This window comes from Elgaria multicarinata, chromosome 12, assembly GCF_023053635.1.
Source record: "Elgaria multicarinata webbii isolate HBS135686 ecotype San Diego chromosome 12, rElgMul1.1.pri, whole genome shotgun sequence".
NCBI lineage: Eukaryota > Metazoa > Chordata > Lepidosauria > Squamata > Anguidae > Elgaria > Elgaria multicarinata.
In genome coordinates, this window is record NC_086182.1 from 34,054,918 (window position 1) to 34,077,475 (window position 22,558).

The following is a 22,558-nucleotide window of genomic DNA, read 5'->3' on the forward strand; positions in this document are numbered from 1 at the left end:
GACCGTTGGCCTGAGGAGAATCTCGTCAGGTTCGGGGGCGCGGGTCGACGGGAAGCGGCGGCGGCGGCTTCGGGCCCTGAGGCGACGGCGAGGGGCGAGGAGCGGCCCTGAGGCGTTTGTTTTCTCCGCCTCACATTCCGTCGGCGGGAAGGCTCTTTTTGTGTGTGTGTGTGCGTGTGGTGCGTGTGTGTGTTTTCAGTCATCCCCTCAGGCGGGGCGGCCTCGGGGGCCCCCAAAAAGCGAGGTCCCGAACCGGGCCGAAGCGCCGCCTGTGCTCCTGCTTCCGCGGGACGGACGGAGGGACGGAGGGACGGACCCTGTCAGGACTTCTTGGCTGTGCGCAGAGGAAGATGAAGCACTTCGGGGCCTAGAGAGGCGGATCCGGGGCTCGGGAGGAAACAGCCCCCCCAAAAAACCCCACCCCCCAGCCTAGCTGTGGATTCCTCCTCCTCCTCCTCCTCCCCCCCCCGCTCCAGCAACACGACCAGAAGAGGGAGGGGCACGCACCCCCCACCCCCCCGAGGCGTGACCCCCAAAGTGGGCCACCCCAGCCCCTCATTTAACCCTCTTCTTCCTCCTCCTCCTCCTCCTAGACAGAAGCTGCTACTTTTTGCTGCACTTTTCAGCCCTTAAAAAAAAAAAAGTGAGTTGGGGGTGGTGTTTTTTTTTCTTTCCCCCCCCCCCCTATAAAAAGTGGGGGTTTGGCTTCTTTTTTTTCTGGCCCCCTCTCCTAAAGGTGCAAGGTGTGTTTCCCCCAAAGTGGGGTGGGGGGCTGTTCAAAAGGGGGCACCCTCCCTGCCCACCCCACACTTTCCCCACTTCCTTGACAGTCCAAGAAGGAGAGAGAGAAAGAGGGAGGAAGAAAAGGCCCTGCTTTCCTTCCCTCTAACAAGGCCCATAGGAAACAGTCCTTAAAAAGTGCGGGTGGGCCGGAATTGAGCTCGGGGGAGACAGTAATACCCCGTGTAAACCCGTAGAAGGTTTTCTGGCGCCTTGAAAAAAGGAGGCCGTAGTTCCAGCCTTGCAGGCGGTGGGGCCTTGGGAGGCATCTCCCAAGGGTGGGGAGTTGACTCCACAAAGAGTTTCTGAGTAGGGTTTTCCTGTCATCCCATGGGGTAGTAAGGGTAGAAGGAGGCCAGCAGCCCCCTTCCTCCCTGCCCCCCCATTTCTCTCTTTCTGTGGATGAGAATTGTGACTCCGCTGCTGCTTACCCTCTTCTTCGTCTGGAGTATCTTAATGACTTGAGAAGAGTTCTGGAGCTCTGATGACTGGACCCGAGGTTTGGAAATAACCTGAAGCAGATGTGTCCGTGTCTGACAGTTACCATCTTGTGCTAGTCGCCTCTGAGATGTGTGTTCCTGAGATCTGAGGCGGCAGCAGGCTTTTCAAAGGATTGAATCATGCATCTGAAGGCCTTCTCTGTTTTTTCCTGGAGGATTTTGGCCAGAAAGGGCTCCTTGTGGGTTTCCCTGAGCGTGCTCTGATATGGATCTTTTGGACGATTGGGAAGAACAACATTGCTGACGTTTTTAAGAGAATCTTTTTGGAGTAAAGCTGGATCCGGAACTTGGGTGTGTGTGTGTATGGGGAATTGACAATAACATACTTGAAATAACTAGTATGATGCAGATTGGCTAAAAACCCGTCTCCTTGCCAAGGGCTCCAATGAGTAGCACACAGCCCACAATCACGGACAGGTCAGTATGAAGAGCGTTTCTGTGCACCCTCTGCCCCAGTTTGACTACATGGAATTTGGTTGGATTTAAGATTTAATCTTGGGATAGTGTGAAAGGTGCAAAGGTTGACAGCTCTGAGTAAATGAGGTTGGAATGTACTTTTGGAATTGGCAAGCCCACGTTTGAACTGCTGATGATCGAACCATCTGGGTTAGGTTCGAAAAATGCTTTAGCCTAATATGGTTTTCAAGGGCACTATTCTGTTAGTCCAGATGTGCATTCTGGCATTCTCTTAGGGTGATAGGAGTTCCTGTTGGAAGTATGTCTTAACTTCAGCAAAGGTGTGGAGCTCGTACAAGATTACTGCATCTTAGGGTGCAAACATTTGTGGGTAAAAGTCATCCTGGGTGAAGTTGGAAAGCACATCTAATAAGACAGCTTATTTCTCAAATGGCACAGTGGTATTGTTCAGTCTCACAGTGTCTCAGTTTCTGAAAGCCATAGTACTTACAGTATTGTAATGGGTGGGTTCATATTTGGTTTTCAAGAACTGGAAAATGAAGTGTCTGTTGAGGTTGTTGCATACCCATATTGTTTTCTCCTCTTATTGTTTTGGATCCCATTACACTGCTACCACACCATTTTTCCTCCCAGCAACTGGTGGCTTAGTGATACTAGCAGTCTCAGAACCAAGGAGATGTTGTGTTCATCTGCAGAGGTGAGCAACCTGTGGCCCTGCAGGTATCGCTGGTCTGCAACACCTATAGCGCTTGATAACTGGCTATGCTGGCTGGGGCTGATGGGAGTTGGAGTCTAAAACATCAGCAAGACCAATGGTTGCCCACTTCTGAACTACAGGGTGGAATGTTTGAGTAAGTTGGGTTTAGATGACATGTGTTATTTTAAAGGTCTGATTCTTTACATTTGGTGGTAAAAAAGTAATAATAAAGCTGTCAGGAGCCATCATACATTAGTATTTTGAAGATTGGATACATCACCATAAAGAGAATGATGGGGAAAAATGCATTAAGCAGCTCTTATTCTCTGGCAAATATCTATTACTCTTTCTAATAAGAATAATGTTAGTTTGAATTTTGCCATCCAAGAACAAAGGTGTTACAAGAAATAAAGCAAAGTTTGATTCAAGTGTTTGGCCTTGTGATAGCTGCAACAGTCCAGAAGAGTTTATTTTGCAGATGAGTCATCAGGAATATATCCCAGCTCTCTTGGTTGTCTGAGAGATAATTTTCTGGATTCCAGATTTGGCTACAAAAACATTCTAAACGTGGTAGTTATTTACACTTCTAAAACGATGAGCTTGTTTTTTTTTTTAAAAGCCTCAGCTTAAATGAGAGGCGGACATACTTTATTCTATTTATCATAATTGGATTTTGAATATTGGGAGTTCTGAATGTACTTGGATATTGGGTTCAGTCTCCCAGAAAATAGTATGGAAAAATAATGTTTTTGTTTTCTTCTTTTTGTACAGCGCATGTGCCTCCAGCTCTGATTATTTTTCTACATAATCACTTTTTGGGGGGGTAGCAATTATAACATCAAAGTGCATAGGTTTCAGTAGCTCAGTGGACGACCTTTTGGGCTATTAGTTTATTTCATGTTCTAAAATGAATTTTAGGCAGCTAGTAACTAAACTATCTGAATTCCCCCCTCCCTCCCTCCCTTTCTCTAAGGTTAGAGAAAAAGCAAATGCTATTAAGTCAACCTGTGAATTAAAATCACACTTTTTTTGATAGCTTCAGCTATTTTATTTTGATTAACTGAATTCTTGTTGATGACTGCACATGTTGAGGGCTTTTAAGCATATGACAGGATGTAAAAAAAAGTTTTGTCGGACTACCTAACAATAGGGAATTAAAAATAGAGAATACTGTATCTCTGCCCCCTTTCATTCTACAGTTGAGACACTTGTAGATAGGGTTTCATCTGCTTATAATACTTTTCAGTATTGGATTGCAGCAAATTCAAACTGAGGAAGATATGCTCTCTATAAGCAGGACATCTCTGTTTTGTTGATCTTTCTAGTATTTTCCCCTACTTTCATTAATGTAAAGTGAGTTTTACTGCCCTTTCTATGTCTTTAGGAAGTCCATTCTACAGTTTAACTTTTTTCTTGTTATTTAGGACACAATTCTATACATGTTTAGATAGAAAAAGTTCTACAACTCCCAGTATTCTCTGGTCAGTATGGCTATCTGGGGAATGTTGGAAGTTGTAGGACATGTTTCTGTCTAAACATGCATAGGATTGCACCCTTAATGCTATTGCCCCTTGAGCCATATTTAATACATCTCCTCCACCCTATTTCTCAAGGGTATGAATTCTGTGTCTCTCTTAGCTTCTCTGTAATCTGTATGTATTCATATATATACCTTGATGACTTACTCCTTTGTAATCTTTTCCCTTTTTTCTCAGCTTATAAAAAGTTGTGCCTTTCACTGCAATCCTATTATTATTATTATTATTATTATTATTATTTATTTATTTATTTATTTATATAGCACCATCAATGTACATGGTGCTGTACAGATTACACAGTAAATAGCAAGACCCACACTTCTCTTAAAGTAACTCCTATTGGGGCTTACTTCTGAGTAGTCATCTCTAGAATTGCACTGTTAATGACTTCTAGGTCCGTTCTTGACTTCTGCTAAGTTGATGGGATGACTTAACATCTGGATTTTCATGACCATGATCTTGACAATTGAATAACAGAGAAAAGAGTACTTCTGTCCCAGTATGAAAGCAGGAAAGCTGGCGTTGGACATCCTCTATCATTCCATTAGATGGAAGTCAGAAATATTTAAGATGATCAGGGCTCTGGTATATTGTTTCACAGCAGCCTAGAAACATCTGAAAGTACCCACTTACTAATTGCAATCTAGTTAGTTGTACATCTTTTCATGAAATTTTGCTAATCTTCATTCATATTTTCCTGGCTTTCTAAAGAATAACGCAGAAAATCCTGGAGCAAGTTAGTGTCTACCTTTTTAGTAATTGATATCCATATTCTGTCAAATGAATTTGTTGTATTAAATAAATTCTTATAGTACTCAAGTTCTTGCTAACATGGCTACGAAATAGGGGTGCAGGAGGATTTATGCAATTACTTCCAAGGAACTTTTCATTTCTGCTTTCCCCCATCACTCAATGCTAAATAGACTGAAGTTATATACACACTTACCTTTGTGTAAATCCCATTGAACTCAGTGGGGTTTACTTCTGAGTAGACATGTATGGGATTGGCTTAGATGCGCTTCCCTTACCTTTTGAGCATGTGCCCATGTTGCAAGTGTGATATCTCAGTTGGCGGAAAGTACTGCTGCTGCTGAAGAGTGCAGCACAAATCAAATCAAAAATAAATAAATGTACCCCCCATTTATTTAAGATATTTATATTCCACTTTTCAGGTGAACCTCACAATGTGGTTCACACAAAAAACATCACAGCAGTATGTTTCTATAAATCAGCAAAGATAAGCCATGAAAGGGGGGGGGGGATGTTGAAAGCTAAATTATTCCTTTCCTCAGGGCAAGGTGGTTGTGAGATAGCCATGAGTTGGGAGAAGCCATTTCAGCTGGAAGACTGGGAGCTAAATAGTGGGCAGCTTACTAGACTGTTAAGTCTTTTCTTTGGTTAAGTAGCCCTGTGGTGACAATTGGATCCACCTTAGCCAGTGGTCAATGATAATTCAGGTTGTATTAGTATTGCTTGGTTCTTTTCTAAAAAGAAGGAACAAGCTATGTCTTCTTCTAGAGCAGCTTTCTCCCAAACTGGTGGCCTACAGATGGTTTGAATGATGACTCCTGGAATTCCTGACCATTGCCCATGCTGGCTGGGGCTGATGAGAATTGAAGTTCAAAACATCTGGAGGGCACTAGGTTGGAGAAGACTCTTCTAGAACATCTTATGTTTCTCCTTTAGCACCCCAGCCTAATGTGTGAAGCATCCAGCTGGGTGTTTAATTCACTGGCAGGGGGAAGTCTCAGGCTTGGCATTTCAAGTGGCAAGCCGTAGCCCTTTCCAGGCAAAGTTTCTGTTCTGACTTTGCATCAAACATTACAAAAAATGAGCCCATCTTTAATGAGGGGCTTGCTTTTGCTGCAACTCAAGCCAGAAATGAAGCAACGAGCAACTCTATATGTACAAAATACACCAGCTGGTAAGAGCATATACTTGTAGTAAAGCTGGATGTGTTGGTCATTGCTGTTGGTTAGAACTACCCGTATTTCTTCAATTGTAAGACGCCATCGATTGTAAGGCGCACAGTAATTTCAGTACCGCCAACAGGAAAAAAAACCCTAAGACACACCCGCAATTCTAAGACACACCCCATTTTTAGAGATGTTTATATGGGGGGAAAAGTGTGTCTTAGAATCGAAGAAATAGGGTAGACAGTTATCTACGGGCCTCCCATTTTATTCCTAGCAGATACTGGAGCTTGATTTTCTGGTTCTGAAGAAAGCTGTGGATGCTGAGGTAATTACTTGGGTGGAGACAGGATACTGCCGGCCAAATGTGTGTAATCCTTTCGTTGCACTGAACTTATTATGACATAAATTAGTAATGCTTACAGAGGACTGACTGGTTCAGGGCAGTAATGGATACTAAGGTATTTCTGTTCTATCCAGAACATCATCTTTGGATCTAGCCAAAGCCAGAAAGAAACTGATTAGGGAGTCCTCATATTTCAAATTGGCCAACATTCTGATGACGGAGAGGTGAGAACTTGACAATGGCTGCCAAAGCACTGAAGTGACTTTTCTTTTCTACCACCTCTTTGTATGTGAGAACTGCTTCATGATTCTTCTGAATTTTGTTAAAACCTATGGTTTTCTGGACAGGATTCTGTTAAAGCCCACAATTCCTCCATAATCTTTACCAACTAACAACCTTTTGTAAATAAAGAAGTTGAATTTTTACAAGGGTTGCATTGATGGTGACAGTTTACTTTGGTTTTGAAGTCGGAAACAGGACCAGAAGGGTTTTCAACAACAGTCTTTCCTGTGTTAAAAATTCAATTTGGGAAATACCACTGTAGCTGAGGGAGCCCTGGCTATCCAACATCCTTAGTGGTATTAAACTCTTTTGAGAATCCTGATCAAAAGGTGGGGTGGGGTATACATTTCCAAAATGAATATATAAAGCAAATGGTAACAGTATTATCAACTGGGAAATATGTATTCAGCAGTTTTACACAGCATATATTACTTTAAAAATTCTGATCAGTAGATCACTTTATCTGTTCAAGAGGTTGCTTTAATTTTTGCATTCTTTTGAAGAGTATTTTCCATTGCCTGGGAGCCCTGATAGGATGGAACAGTGGTAAATAAGGACACATTGTCTTTTTGTTTTGTTGTGTGAGGAGCAGCCTGTGTGCACACGAAAAGTTAAGCAATTGTATATTTGCTACTCCTCTGATTTGAAATAATGAGATCTGATAAAGAAAGTGTAGGAGGGGAGGTGCAAAGTTAAAAACAAGGCATCAGAACGTGAGAACTATGAACATACGCAAAGGAATGAAATGAATAAAATACAAAGGAAGGCACTATGTTTTAAATTCACAAATGGGAAGAAGCAGTGTTTACTTAGTGTATGTTATGAACACAAAGGTACAAAAAAAGAAGACAGGAAAAGGAAGTTGACTGTCTCATGTTTAGAATTAGTTTTTTGTTTTGCTTTTTGCATCTCCTGGGAACATCTGGCAAGATCCTGGCACCACGTAAATAACTCTTAGGAGTTTGGCTCATCACACTTGAGCTTCACTTTCAAGACACATAAATCTCCCCTTAAGTACTTGCTGCCATTTTTCATAACCAACCCCAGGCTATAATTCTGAAGTTATTCGTTCAATTTTAGTGTTTCTTCTTATTCAGTCTATAGCCTACCCTAATCCCAACAGCTCTACAGAAAACTGGACCATCCTGCCATCCCAATTCTTGGCCAGTAAATACGTGTCCTGAATTTGTTTGAATCAGAAAGATATGCAGCTTCCTTTTCTTGGCAAATAGTTGCATATTCCTATACTAGTGCTTGATTTAACTTTTGTCTCCTATAACTTTGTGTTTTGATGAGGAAGAAAAACTTTTACAGTTGACTCAATATAACATATGAGCATAGGAGAGCTAGTTGTGTAAACGATTCAGTTTTCCTGTCTGTACAGCCCGCTCAAGTTCATATCTCATATCTGTGTAATCTAATTTGTCTGGGACGTCATGTTTGTCAAGTGCCCTTCAGTGTTTGGCTATTGATTACCGAGGGATCGCTGTCTCTGTTAGAAACGTATTGTCCTCTTTAGGATTGCAACAGGATGTGCTGACTTGAGAGATGCACTTTAAGCCTCTGAACTTGTTTAAACAGCTCAGCAAAATTATGGCTTCTGTCTTATGATCTCATTGGGGGGATGTGGCGTGAAGTGCAAGGTGTGAATTAACTAGAAGGCCTCTTGGTGTGAATAAAGAAGTGGCATTATGTACAAACTGCCAAAGGGAGAACTACCTGGTTGTCTGCTTGTACCCACATGAATGAGGTGTGGCTTTGCCGGGGCAGTGCACTTAAAATAGTTTAATCTGTTCCTTAGCAAACTGTGTGCTCTAAAGAAATCTGGTTTATTTGAGCAATTTTCATTACGGCCATGTGTCTTGGTCTGGCCAAATAGTTCCTGTTTGTGTAGGAAACTAATCTCTAACTTGCTCTGTTCAGAGTCCTGGTTTGTCATGTCACGTGGTAGAGTATTTGGATGGCTTCCAGTGTTGAAAAATTAAAGCTGATGGTAGTCTGTGAGCAGTTTAGACATGTTTTTGTGGAATTAAGAATGAGCCAATATTCTAGAAGGTGCCTGGAGGGAGTGCTCTTGGAGTCTAGAGAGATAGAGAAGGGGCATTTGACCTTCGCAAGAGCACCAGATGTATTTCAGGAATAGGAGGGGGTTGTGTTTAGAAGACTGTGTGTGAATTGGAAGAAATTGCTTGATTGCAAGTTCATCCATGTGTCAGCTGTCAAAAGTAAAACAAACAGTAGTTCTTAGGAATGTATATATTCTTTATACTTTGATTGTTGCCCTTGGGGTCAGTTTTATGCTCACTGCCCAGAGAGAAATAGCATACCAGAAAGGAGTCAACCCATTCTTTTCCCTGGTATACTGACATGCAGGGGGACCCTCCATTCACTGTAACCATTAAGCACATTTTATTGTATACTCCTGTGTGAAGAGATCAAGTATCATCTCCTTGAATGTTTCTTCTCTGCTCTTGGTCCAACTATTGTGTTTCAAAGGTGGGTTACTGAAGCTACCAGAAAATGGGAAAGGACTGGTTAGATGTTAACAATCCAGCTACTTACAAGCATTGGTGAACAAGATAGACACGTTTACAGAGATTTTATTGTCAAGAAATAAGGGTGGCTTCAGTTGCAGGATGCTTAAGGGTTGTCTGAGTATGTAATCAATGACCAGAACAGTGGATGAAGGGTAGGATAATAAATTTAATTACTGTATTTTAGAAGAAGCATGGGGTGGAAAAGAGACAAATGGAAAGTGGTGTGTAGCATTTTGAGTTATTGAGTTAGTGGCATATTTTTTATTTTATTTTTTTTAAAAAGTTGATTCATGCAATGAGGCATAAAGAAAAATCTAAGGAAATTCATTTGCCTGAAGGCCTGGAACTAAATATGAATGCCAGGTTCAAACACAATGGAAGCACCTCAAATCTGCAAGTAGCTGTAAATCTGATGACCTGCTTCTGCAGTCTGTTGAAACAGTCAAGATGATAGGTTGTGGTTTGCCTTCTGCAGTCTTTGTGGTTTCAAAAGCAGAAGTGGGTCTTGTGGGTGATGATCTGATCACAGTTGGCACCACATGTGCTGTTGCTTCTATTTCCACTTCTATTGGCTCATTGAGAAAGGCATTAACTGAGGGTGGCTTTTATAGACTTGTCAAGGTATGTTTTTTAGACCACATTGAATTAAACTATCCAGAGCTCTGTCACTGAAGTTGTTGAAACTTCTTCTAGAGACAGACGTACCTACTCTACCGCTAAGCCAGAGGCCTGGATTGTCATTACAGTGATTTAGAGTAGGAATATAGAAAGCTGTTTTGGGAACATGAGTGGGAGGGTGCTTTTGTATTTATGTCCCACTTGTGAGTTTCTCATGGACAGCTGGTTGGCCACTGTGTGAACAGAATGCTGGATGAGATAGACCCATGCTCTGATGTTGACAATGGGAAAATGTTTTATTGTTGGATTATTTTAAAAGCAAATAGTGGGTAAGTTAATATCATGGGGATGTAACCTATATATCTTTGCTATAGTATAGAAGTAAAAAATACTCTCCAAAGTTAATATATGTTGAATGGAAATATTTTAGTGTTCAAGATAACATATAGGTATGAAAAATGATTTTTAGAAACTAATTATAAGTGCAACCTCCCTCCCCCACACACACGAGATGTAAGCCTTATCTACCACACACAAATGCTGTCTGCAGTTACCGTTTATGGTTGATGTACTGCAGAAGCTACCATATCCCTTGTAAATTACCCTTCACCCTCTTACTCCCAGGGTTCAAACACATCTTGATTGTAGCAAAATTTCTCTTTTTGTTGCAGAAGAGTAGCAGTTTGAGTCCAGCTTTGGAAATAAGTTTACAAAGTTACTAGCCCACATCTCTCTCTATCTTTCTATTTCTTTTTTACTAGCATGCCCTATATTAGCCATATTGTGACATATCACTAGCCTGCTGAAAAGAATGAAAACAAATCTGTTCCAGATTTTAGCTGTGGATAATACATTCCAAGTACTTACCTTTTATCTTGTACTCTGAATTTCTTCAGTTAATAGGAAAATGTCTGCAACCCCCCCCCCCCTCCCAAATAGGGTCTTTTACCTTGCCTAAAGTTCTACATGCTCTTTGGAAAAATCAGGAAACTATATTTTCAGTTTTGGGGTGGGAAGCTAGCAAAGATAGAGGAGCTCCCAGCTGTGATGATTCAGAGCTCAGCCATGGTGAAAAGTGAAAAGCTTTTTGGAGTTGTCTGAAATCCTTTTACAGGCTGACATCCTTTAGCACTTGGTGTTTTTCCTGATGTTTGCTGGCAGGTGTTGAGGAAATGTGGAGAAATGATATGTCGTAAAAGGTCCTATTTGGAGCAGCCCTACTCTTTTTCAGAAGTGTTCCTCGGTCACTGATAAAGTAGCAGATAATTAAACTTGGTTGAAAAAATAGCTGCAACAAGTTGTGAGTCACAGGCAGTTTGCTGTTCTCTCTGTTCTCATCTGGAAGACAGCCAGTTGACAAGAATCCCATTTCTGTCATCAGTACTTCCATAGCTGCTGGAAGCTCTTCATCAGGGCTGTTTATTTACTCCACTGACAAGAACATCAGGGTGCCTGAGAAGCACTTTTAAAAATTTCCCTCTACCTATCACTTGTTTGCATTGCAAGGAAATGGTTCTTTTAGCTCTACACAGTGTTTCCTGAGATTTTTAAACAGTGCTTAGTCTTTGGACCAGCTGCTAAGCAAATCGCATTGGAAGTTTGCAGAAGCTCACAATAATGTAAAAAGAAAAAGAAAAGGATTTTGCTCGCCTACTCTGCCAGAGTAGACAGTGCATCTTTTTAAAATTCACTTCATCAGTATATTCATTTTAATACTGAGGTTTTCCCCCCAATACATGGAATGGTAGCTGTGGGCTTCTTATTTAAATTGGATCGCTGATCAATTTAGTTTCATCCAGCTGTTGCAAATTAGCAAGGAGGACAAACAGAGCAAAGAAGCTAGCTGTCAATGAGGTAAAATATAGTTGAGCTATGGGTATGTGAATTGTGCAGTGAAGAGAGCGGGACTACTCTTTTCAAGGAAATGTTGTTGCTCTCTGCTCTCAAGCTACTGTAAATAGTCTTTAAGGGGAATAATAATTAGCTGTACTAAATTTGCTGGGAAATAAGTGGCTACCAATTCTGTGTATAGCTACGTTATTGGTATCTGGTATTAATCCAGGGGCTGGTAATGTGTCTGCATCTATCCATACACTAGATGGTGTGTGTGCGTCTGTGCATGTGCATGCACATGCATGTGTGCAGGGGCATCTCCGTGTTGGGGGTATTTTTGAAATTGTTAGATTGCAATATGCAGTTGATCTGTGAGTATGAGTTCTCTCAGGGATGTTGTGCAGACTTAAGAGAATTGTGCTGCTGTAACAGTTTCCTTACTATTTTGCTTTCTGGCACATTGAATATAAGCAGGAAGCATGACAGACCAAACACCCCTTGGTTCACATTTTATGGGTGGGGAGAAGGCTTCGAAAGTATTTGTGTAATTATGTATGGTACAACTAAATTGGCATCTTAGTAATCCTCCCTCACTTGTTTTGAAGCAGTTAATGCCTGGGATTTTGGTAAAAACATATTTAAATCCAAGTATTTGCTCAAATTTAGGAGGCGCCCCCTTCAGTTCTTATCTCCAAAATATTCAACCTAATCTAGATTCACTGAAGCTGAAAACTTCCTGATGTGAAGTTTAGTGAAAATCCATTAAAGATTAACAATGTTCCCTAAGTGTATGTGGTGTTGGTTGCATTTACAGTTTAAAAGAGTTTGGGGATTTTGCCCATTAATTCCTGTAGAAAATGGACCATGGACTATCTTTTATCTTCCTAGCTGATATCAAAAAGAGTTGTAATTCTAGAAGATCACTGTGTGTACCTTTTAGTTATAAAAGTGTGGTTGTGTTACATGGCAGACGCTATTTAGGTGTGATCAGCATATTAAGATAAGGGCAATGCAGGTAATGGTGATGATGAGGAGACAACAAGGTTCCTGATTTATTCTGGTATCCTTGGCTCTCATGGATGATCTGGACATCCGTAGAGATGGGTGACTTCCCTGGCTCATATTGGATTGGATTGGGAAATAAACTTAAGCTAGTTCTAGCACAATTGGACATAGCTCTACTTATTTTTCAAAGCTTGTTTGACTTTGGAAGTTCCTACCCCCTTCCCTTTAAAAAAGAATTATTCAATCACTGGGGTAAGATTGCAAGCTTCCTTATTCAAGTGTTCCATTATTGTTGGTTCTTCCTAGCTGTTTATCTAAAATCTCTATAGGTATTTGTGAATCTGGATCCACGGTAATTCACATCCATCAAGCTATAAAGTGAGGAGGACTCTGGCGGCTACTATTGCTTAAAGATGTAATTTTCCTCAGACCATTTTTGTTTTGCAAAACAAATTAATAATTTAAAAAAAAGGTTGCAAATGTTCCTTTCAGATAGTATTGATACAGAACCTTTGTTTCTACTGCAGTAATCTGATTATTTTTTCTGTTCAAGAAATCTCTTGAGGGATGGAGAAAGTTTCATTCCCAAATAAAACTGATTGCTGGCTTGCGGATCAACACTAGTGTTTATTTTATACACATGCCCCATCTTGTAAAGTGGAATTTTATATATTGATCTGTAGTGTGTAGTTGACATTTCTTAGTTTGTCACATTACCTATCAATTGCATTCAAAAGAACTAATTATCAAATAGTAACCAGCTGACTTTAGTTTGCTAAGTAGCAGAGAATTGTTGAATTGTTGAATAAATAATGGAAATGAGCACCTGGACAGTGTAATGGATATACAGTCAGACTCCTGGGTTTAAGAGTCCTAGTTGGAATTCCAGTTCTGCCATGGACTCAAGTGTTGCTGGGTCATGACTTGCCTTTCAATCTTTCCCTCTGTATAAAAGTAGCCCCACTGATGGGGATTTTCTGAAACATATTTGAAACAACAAATAGAGCGATAAAAAAAGTTAACCACAATGAGCTGTTAAACTATAACTCTTATCTCTCTTCCCCCCCCCCCCCCACTACTTGACTAGAGGCATGTTAGTGTCAAACATAACTTTAGGAAAGGAAATCAGCAGGCCTGGAAATGACTATTGATTATTTATTGGCTTGGAGGCAGTCTGGAATGATCAGTGTAGTAAAAAGTCAATAGCTTAATCAGTGACAAAAGACATGATTAATTTGAGGTGGTTGGGAATGAGAAGTTCTGTTGTGCTTCTCATACACTGGATTTAAACTTTGGGTGCTGGGTCTATATTTCTGCAACATTGAAGAGAATGAGTATTTGAAGCTGCTTTAGAGAATGGATCTTTGTGTTTTCAGAAGCTGGGAGAATGAAAAAAGGTATTGTTTTTGATTTTGCATCTGTCCATTCTGATATTGGGTATGTTTAAATCTAGACTGAAATGTCTAGATGTAGGCATTTTAAATACACTTGGAAGTAATTGGTCCATTCAGCAATGCCTTAGAGCAGTTATCTTCAACTGGTGGGGTCACGACCCAGAAGTGGTTCGCAAGATCAGTCCAGATGGGTCACTGCAAAGCTGTTGCTGCCATGTTGGACAACTGTAAAAATGGGTCCCATGTTGCAGGTTGGGAGTCTGAGGTGGATCTCGGGTCTGGACTAGTTGAAGACCACTGCCCTAGAGTGTGCTGGTCTGTTATGGAAGGTGGCACAGAATAGCTTGTGGGACTCATTCTAAAATGCATTTTGCTTGTCACAGTACTGGACTTGTTTTCCTATTGGATCCAAAAGTATTAGTACTGAATGAATTTATACTTTTCAAGTAGTTTATTCTGGGAAGATGCTACAGTTGTTTTAAGTGCTACCACTTGTATTCACCTTGCTTTCTATTTTTCCAAATATTTCAGTTGGTGGTTATTAAATGGAAATCTTAGTATGTAACTGTTGGTTTAGCCTTCCTGGCTTGTGAAACTTGTATTGGGACTACTAAAATACTTCAACCTTCCCTGGTCTGGAGTGCTTCTTTGCAAATAATGCAGCATTGGATTAAGTGATGCACAGGCAGTGCTGATATATTTTCAGCTCAGCAGCCTGTCTTGTAAGAGGCTTGGTATGATGACTTAATACTTGGCTAGATGAAATGTCTATATTGTTGGTGCTTTTTATTTATCTTGCTTATATACTGTTTTCCTTCATGGAGATCAGTATAGTATATATGGGGTTTCCCTAAGTTATTGACTGGTCACAAACCTGCCTAGATCCAGCAAAGTTGCTCCATCATGTTCTTTTCTTCTGTGTTCTTTGGCTGTGATATTTTTTTAAAAAAATGATATTGTATTTTTATACGCATTGCTGCTATTGTCTTGTTGCTTGGCTAAAATGTTGTAGATTTTAAGAGGGGCTTACAAATAGTGCTTTGAGTTGCCTCAAAGAATCCTCCGATTTTTTTGAGCTGTCTCTCCCCCTTATATTGGCAGTTTCTCTGTTATGTAACATTTAAATACAGCTGTTAATATCAACATAATGTCATGCATCTTGCCAGATGGTTTAGTAAATTAAAAGTAATCTCTAGCATTGTATGGCAGTGTGGATTAATTTTTTTAAAAAGGTTTATTTAAATCAAGTTTCCCTTTGATGCTTCATCATATATTTTCTAAATCAAGGGTAAACAACCTACATCCCTCCAGATGTTGTTGGACTCTCAACCCCCGCCAGCCTGGCCAGTGGTCAGGGAAGACAGGAGCTGGAGGCAGCAACATCTGGACAGCTGCAGGTTGCCCCCTTCCTCCTTATGTTCTCTATCCAAAACTTTGGTGCAGATCGGATTGAAAAAACAACCCATGCTAATTTACAAGTAAATCTGCAATCCTGTATCTAATTACTTGTGAGTAAATCCCATTGAGCGCAGTAGGATTTACTTCTGAGTAGACTTGCATTGTAAATAGAATACTGTTGCCTTCATTCTTACAGTCAAACTTTGCATCTCTTTGTCATGCTGCATTCAGTTTTCATGCTTTCCTTCCTTTTTTTTTACCTATGCAGGCAGTTTCTTAAAATATTTCCATATTGGGCCGGTCCTACAACCAGTACCAATGACAGTTTGTGAGGGCAAGTATGGGAGTACAGGGACTTGTGTACTGGACTATTTTGTCTTCTATTCTTCTTTTTAATGTTGCTCCTTTCTGCTTTACTCTGCCTTGATCCAGCCTCATCCTTGCAAAAATTGAGGAGCAAACAAAAATGAAATGCCCATAACTGATTGCTCAAAATAAGACCCGATGGTTACTAGATAGACTTAGAGCAGTTCGTTTTCATTAGGTAAGAATAAAATTCCTATATTTGATATGTAGACTGTAAATACTCATTTGATCAAAATGTTTCTTCATTTACATAGAAAAGCTTCAACTCAATGGCTAGGTTCACATGTCAAGCTAAACCGTGGTGGGTGGCAAGCTATGCTGGGTAGGTGGTTATGTAAACAACCTACTGTCTGTTAGATGATCAGGCAAAAAAAGCTACGCAGAGTAATTTATTTCACACACATCCCTCATCCCTCCTCCTCTTGTAGCCCTCCCGCTCAACTGGTCAGGTATCCCAGCTTCCTTTGCAATGGGAATAAAGATTGCTTGAGAAGAGAAGAGCAGCAGCAATATTTTTGGCTGCTCTTGCCAGGCAGGTGATCTCCGTAACCCATGCTAGTGTAACAGACAACACACTAATCCTAATCCACCATAGGGAAAATAACATTTACTGCAGACCATGGATCCTCAGGAAGCTTATTCAGGGGGAAATAACCCAACATGATGAGGGAAGAATATCCCACAGACAACACACTAACCCATCATTGGTTGTTCTGGAAAGTGAACAATCATGGGTTAGCATGTTGTGTGAACCCAGTCAATGTATCTGGCGGAGGAATTGATTCAGTTTCGAGATTGACTGTAGAACTATTATTCTTATAACAAAATTATGTAATATAAACCTAGTTTTATTTAAGAGAAACAAGGTATTTACATTTTTAAAAGGTAAAAGCATTTTTAAAATAAATTTTAAGTAGAATCCCCGCCTGTATTTTAATTTATGCTGCACTGATTGATTTCACAAAGAGAAAAAGATTTTTAATCCTACAGTTAAGAATGACACTTATTTGATTTCAGTGTGACTTAATTCTGAGTAAAGGATCAGTCTGCAAATCTCATCAGTAACACTAGAGAAATTCAAAACAAGATGCACATCTATTTTTAAATTTCCAGAACCTGTAAACAATGGTACCTTCATCTTTACTGGGAGACTGGAGCTTAATCCAGAGGTCTTCCAGTGTCACCTTGTGGAAATGACCTGACAGGAAGGAGTGAATCTACTGTAACACCATGTCACGCATCCCCATTTGAGCCAGGTGATACAGGAAGTTACAATGGTCAATAGCATTGATTCTCCCAGATCTCTTGTTCAACATTCCCTCGTTTATTTCCCAGTTTAGGTCATCCATCTGACAACCAAGGCAAACTTCAGTATCAGACATCTCCAGAAGCCAAATTGGAACGATTCTAAGTAATCAGTTTCATCCAAGAATATAAGCATAACTCAAGTTTATTTCTCTCATCATGTGTTGGAAAATCAATGTCTGATTCTGAATTTTTCGCTTTGAGAGTTGCAGGTTTGGAAGGTTGGCATGAGTGTTTTAAAAACTTCTCTTTCACATGTTCATTTATTTTGTGTGTCTGTATTTTAAATCATCTAGCAATTTATTTCATGATGCAGAAGATGGAGGAATCTGAGGTCACTGAAAAACAAGAGGACTTGGAGGCTGTATTGCACAAATGCTTTGCCACCAGTGTAGCAGAAAGAACATGTTGGGCAGATGCCTAGCTTGGCCAAAACACCTCAAAATACTTTGCATACTGCAGAATTTGAAATCACATTCCCATTATCAAATCTAAGGGTTCTGTTATATCTAGTCTGTCTTTAAGCATGGTAGCTTTAGCTGCTAGTTTGGTAATCCAGGCAGACATAGTGGCAATGATTCATCACTAATGTTACTGTTTCTTAAATCTTGGCTCTAAGAGTTTTGCAGAGTATCATTAACTGCAACAATATTAATTTGAAATACTACTTGAATAAAGCATTTTATTCATTCTGAAAGAGACTGGTCCCCCTCCCAATTTTCTCTGGAAAAATTGAGAAAAGTGGGAGGTGGAATCCTCCCTGCCTGTTTTCATATTACACACAGGAAATAGCTTACGTGGACATTTGCTAGATATTTGCCCTTCTAGCTATGCTTTTCCACCTTAGTCTGTTGGTGTGGAGTACTGAATGCTTATGTTTAAACTCTAATTCTTAAACTTTTATTCTAGAGTTAATATAGACCTCTTATCATGGCCTGATGCATTAAGAAGCTGAGCTTCTCCAAGGTTGCTTGGCAGTCTCAGGCTGCTCATATAGTAGTACTGATACAAATCCCTGCAGGAAAGAAACGAGAGGCTTTTTTTATGACCCAGCACTGTACTCAGTCACTAACTTTCAGCTTCCATCAGTGATGAGGCTTCTGTTCCTTGAGGACTTCTCCATATCCGTTGTGTAGAGCTCTGGGAAGCTGCTCATTTCCCATGCCTGGCTCCTTATTTGGGGTAAAGGTCTGTGCATTCCACATAAATATTTATCACATCTTGTTCTAACCAGCAGGAGAGCCGCTTTTGTTGTCATTTCAAGAAGCTCAGATTTGCTTGGTTTGTTCTTACAGGGGATCATGCCTCTAGTAAGTTAAAACAGGAAAGAGTTTCTTTATCTGCAAAGGTAGTGTGAAGAAAAGCAAAGGCAAAACTGTAAGTGCAAAGACTCCAGAACAGGGACAGCAAAGTGACAGGCAGGATACAAGGAATATGTTGAATCAGTTGACAGTTTTTATACATGATTTACTTAGATTTGAAGAAGTCCAGCAAAGCTGCCTTACTGTAAAATAGACTTCCCCAAGCTGGTGCCCTTAAATGATTTTGGACTTAAACTTCCAGAATTCCTGATCATTAGCTACGTTGATGGCAGATGATGGGAGTTGAAATCCAAAACATCTGGAGAGCCCCAGGTTGCAGAAGGCTGCTTCAAAGTATGATAGTGCATTTCTTTTGATTTGACAATCTGTTTGTAATCTGTTTTAACTATTTGACATTCTTTTGCTAAAATGCAAATATATATTTCATAAAAACAACTTCCCTCTAAGGTCATAGAAATTAAGGTAAACTGTATTTGCCATGAATGCTCCAGCCACTTAATTTGTTACCTAAGTGAACAAATTAAATTTGGGTTATCTTACACTTGCAATATTTTCTTTTTACTGCGTGATAAATGTATTGAAGAGTGCACAAACAATATTTAAAGTTACAGTTTCATTTGTGCCTATATTCTGCTCAGATTCCCATGTTTTTGAGCTCATCCATTTGCCTGCAGAGAGCTGCAACCTGGATTTTTGCTCCCGGATCCCTTAAGGGATGCCTTTAAATTGTATTCACTCAGATTTCTCCATCTGTTTGGTTTTCAGTCATGAGGAGTATAAACATCCATCATGTGGTACCTTGAAGTGTTTAGGATTCATGATGCAATAACATAGTGGGATGTTAGAAAGCTGCCAATTCAACACAATGCCTATGAAATACATAGCTCACAATGCATGTGGCCAGAGAGCCAGCGTGTTTACACTCCTCTGCAACACAGCTGTACCTGGAGTAGCCAGGAATTGAACATGAGACTTCTTGCATGCAGAGCATGTGTTCTCCCATAGTCTTGTTACCTGGTATGTTGATATTGAGTAGCAGGAAAGACATGTTTGTGTTGTTTCATAGCTTTCAAAATTGCAGTAACGAATCTGCAGTAACAATGCTGAGTTGCAAAGTCTTTTTGTGCAGACCTGAGCACTGCATTGTTTACTCCACAGGTAATTATGATTTGATAGTTTAGTTGATAAATGGGGTAGTACTAATGTGTTGGGAACTCTGTTAGCTTCCTGGGCTAGAAGATATTTTTGAAACCATTGCTTGCTTCAAGATAGTATAATCCGTCTTTCTGCATTGTACCCAAGGTACCTTGCACAAGTCACGACAATTAAAAGCACTAATCTAAATAACAATAGCCATAAAAATGTACAATAATACTAGATGGTTAAAAGTAGGCATGTGGGCTTTTAGGCTGCCTTTTTAAAATTAGTCTTGTTTTTAATGTCAATTCTTATGTTTTATCTACTGTGCTGCCTCACTTTCTGGTTTGAAATTGTTTAATTTGCTTGTGTAGCATTTTTGGGATGCTAGTTGCTTTGAGCACTATTTTATAGTGATAATTATTATTTAATAAATAAGAAATATAAATGTTTTACATCACCTAAAAGTCAAGGAGAAGTAACACTGGCAAGAGTTCCATTTAATCCTCAGATTCAACAAAAGGAAGTAACAATATACCTCCTTACATCAAGAGGAACTGAGGTGATTTGAGTAATCAATGCACTAGAGAAATGTAAAGAATGAAGAACAAATCTTCCAGAATTAGTTCAGGTTTTGTTCCTCATCATGATATCTGTGTCATATGGGAATGTGCATGAGATGAGGACGGGATCTTTCTAAAAAGCTCTAGGAGTGGAGAAGCTCCAACCCTCTTCTGACAGCCATCTGCTGTGGGTACCATATAATGAAGGTAGGTTAAGAGATATGATGCCTAGGGTTAATTAGTTTACCACTGAACTGAAATTTAAACCCAAGTCTCCTAGATTTGAGTTCAGTAAGCTGAAAAAATCTGTGTGCTTTTGCCATGGCAATGGGAGAATTTCAGACTGGATTAGACCCCTTATTATCAGCATCCTAGCAGCCATGGAATTCATACTTTACATAGTATAGTTGATGTTTCTAATTTATTTTTGCCTTGTGATAATTTAAGGAGTTTACATATTAATTGTCGGGTCTTCTACTTTGGCTTGGATACATGGCTTGTCTGTGATGTGGAGAGCAATGCTCTTGTTCTATTAATTGCTTCAGATTGCTTTTTATCTTTAACTGTTGCAGACTGTAGATGACATGATATTGGTCTTGTAAAATTTAGAAAGAGTGTAAAGAAACATTGTGCCCTCTTTCTCGTATTTGCTGTTGAACATGTCTATGTTCCACCCACTTCTCTTGTTCCTTAAAGCTGTGTCACAGAGGGTAGATTATTTCAGGAGAAAGTGACAAGAACGTTCCTCACCCCCTCTTGTAGTTTTGTTTCCGCTGTATTCAACTGTATGGATGCTTGTTAACAGAGCTCCAGCCATCGTGTTGCCTGGGGCATGGTTAGAGCCTTGGGAAGATTTACATTAATCAAACACAAACAGACAGTGTAGCGTGAAGAAATTTCTCTCCCGCCAGCACTGCTCACAATCCTAATTAGGTTTATTGGGGCAGAAAAAGAAAACAGCCCCTCCACCACTGCCCTCCTTCCCCAGGGCTGAATCAGTTGTGTTACTGGAAGAGCAGTGAGCTAGCTGCTCTCTCTGCTGACCTCCACTGTCCTCTCTTGTGAATCTTGTTGGTAATGTGGGTTATATTTGCTGGGAAGTCCTTGCAGGATCAGCACTCCAATGGGCAAAAAAAAAGCCTGTCAATGAAGGATTTTGGTAGTAACCCAGCAGAATTAGATGAGAAAGGTTCATGAGAAGGCTGAAAATCAGTCCAGTTGAACATGATGTAGACCTGAAGTAATAGCCAGGTGTAGCAGAGGCATCAGAGAGAAGATATTGGGCAGTGAGGAGCAATACTGGAGTTGGATGCAAGCTAGGAGATTCACCCAAGCAGGGGAGCCATAAACAGGCTGATCGGGAAATCTCATAAAAAGGAATAAAGTGACTGATAGGTGAAGAATTGCACATCCTCGTGGGTTAATGCTACAACACTATATCCACTTATCTGGGAGTAGGCCCCATTGAACTCAGTGGATATGGAGATATGTATAGGATTGTGCTCTTAAGTATGATAAGCAGTCGCTGGATTCAAGGATGCAGATTCAAGGTATTTCTCTGTGTCTTCTTCTCCAATCTATATCTCCATTTCTATACTTAAAGGTATGTTGGAAGCTATGATTTTGAGGGCGAAAACTCTAGTACCTGATTCCCTGTTGGTGTTAGTATATTTGCACAGTTATAAGGTCATACCTTGGTGTTTTTAACAATATGAAGCCTTTATTAAACTGGGAGGTACAGGAATGGCAGATCTGAAGACATGTTAACAATCACATAACCAATTATAGAACATGGATGGTATCACATCTGGGAAGTGAGAAATTAGGATATCCTGAGATGTGAACATGACACCCCACAAAAAAATTAAAAAAATAAAAATACTGCTCTCACTCATTTCATGATTTCAACATTAATGCATTCCTTGCTTACCCCTGCCTATTTTGTGAAAAGGCTGAATTCAGTTTTTAATTCAGTTGATCTCTAAGACCGCTTGAATGCTCAGATTTAAACACTCCTTACTAGTTCTGGTAGTAGTACTTTACAGAGGAATTATGTTGATGCTGTATGCTGCCTCTCCATTAGCAGCGCAGTGTTGAGTCTTCACTGTGATAATGGCTGGGAGGGAGGTATGAAGAAACTCCACCTCTTTTTGCCTATTTCCCAAGTGAACCGACCAAATGTCTGTTCAGGAATATTAGAAGAGCGTTTTTAAGCAGCCACCGAAACCAGATTTGGGATTTGGCCCTGATTGGAAATAGCCTTCGCTGGCTAATTTTGCCCACCCCTTTTCAATCCAGGTAATCTCTGGAAGTCTTTTGTTTCCTTGTTCTATGATGTGGTTGAAGGGATAAAAAAAATAGCTTCACTGGGTGCAGTATAATAAAAGGTGAAATGTTCTTTGATGGAAAACAATGGACAAGGGAATGTTATATGCAGCTGTGTTGAATTTGTGCATTTGCTCTTTTGTGGTCTAGCTCCTACTTTCTGAAAGCATATTTCAAGAAATCTGTGCTCAGCTTTGGTTTGAGAACAAAGGTTTTGGCAGCCAGAAAAGATGTCTTACATAGAGGAGGCAGGCAGCAACACTGTCCTTCTTGATACTGAGC

At 40.1% G+C, this 22,558-nt stretch overlaps 1 protein-coding gene across 2 annotated transcripts in view; it reads left to right on the top strand.

Moving 5' to 3' along the window:
- Positions 1 to 545: 545 nt before the first annotated feature.
- The window catches only part of ARHGEF12 (Rho guanine nucleotide exchange factor 12), an 84,911-nt gene continuing 62,898 nt past the window's right edge, over positions 546 to 22,558 (top strand). For both annotated transcript variants that reach the window (XM_063138980.1, XM_063138981.1), the window contains exon 1: positions 546 to 1,697. In XM_063138980.1, the coding sequence (XP_062995050.1) occupies positions 1,666 to 1,697 (32 nt within the window). In that variant the 5' untranslated portion in view covers positions 546 to 1,665. The remainder of the gene's footprint in view (positions 1,698 to 22,558) is intronic.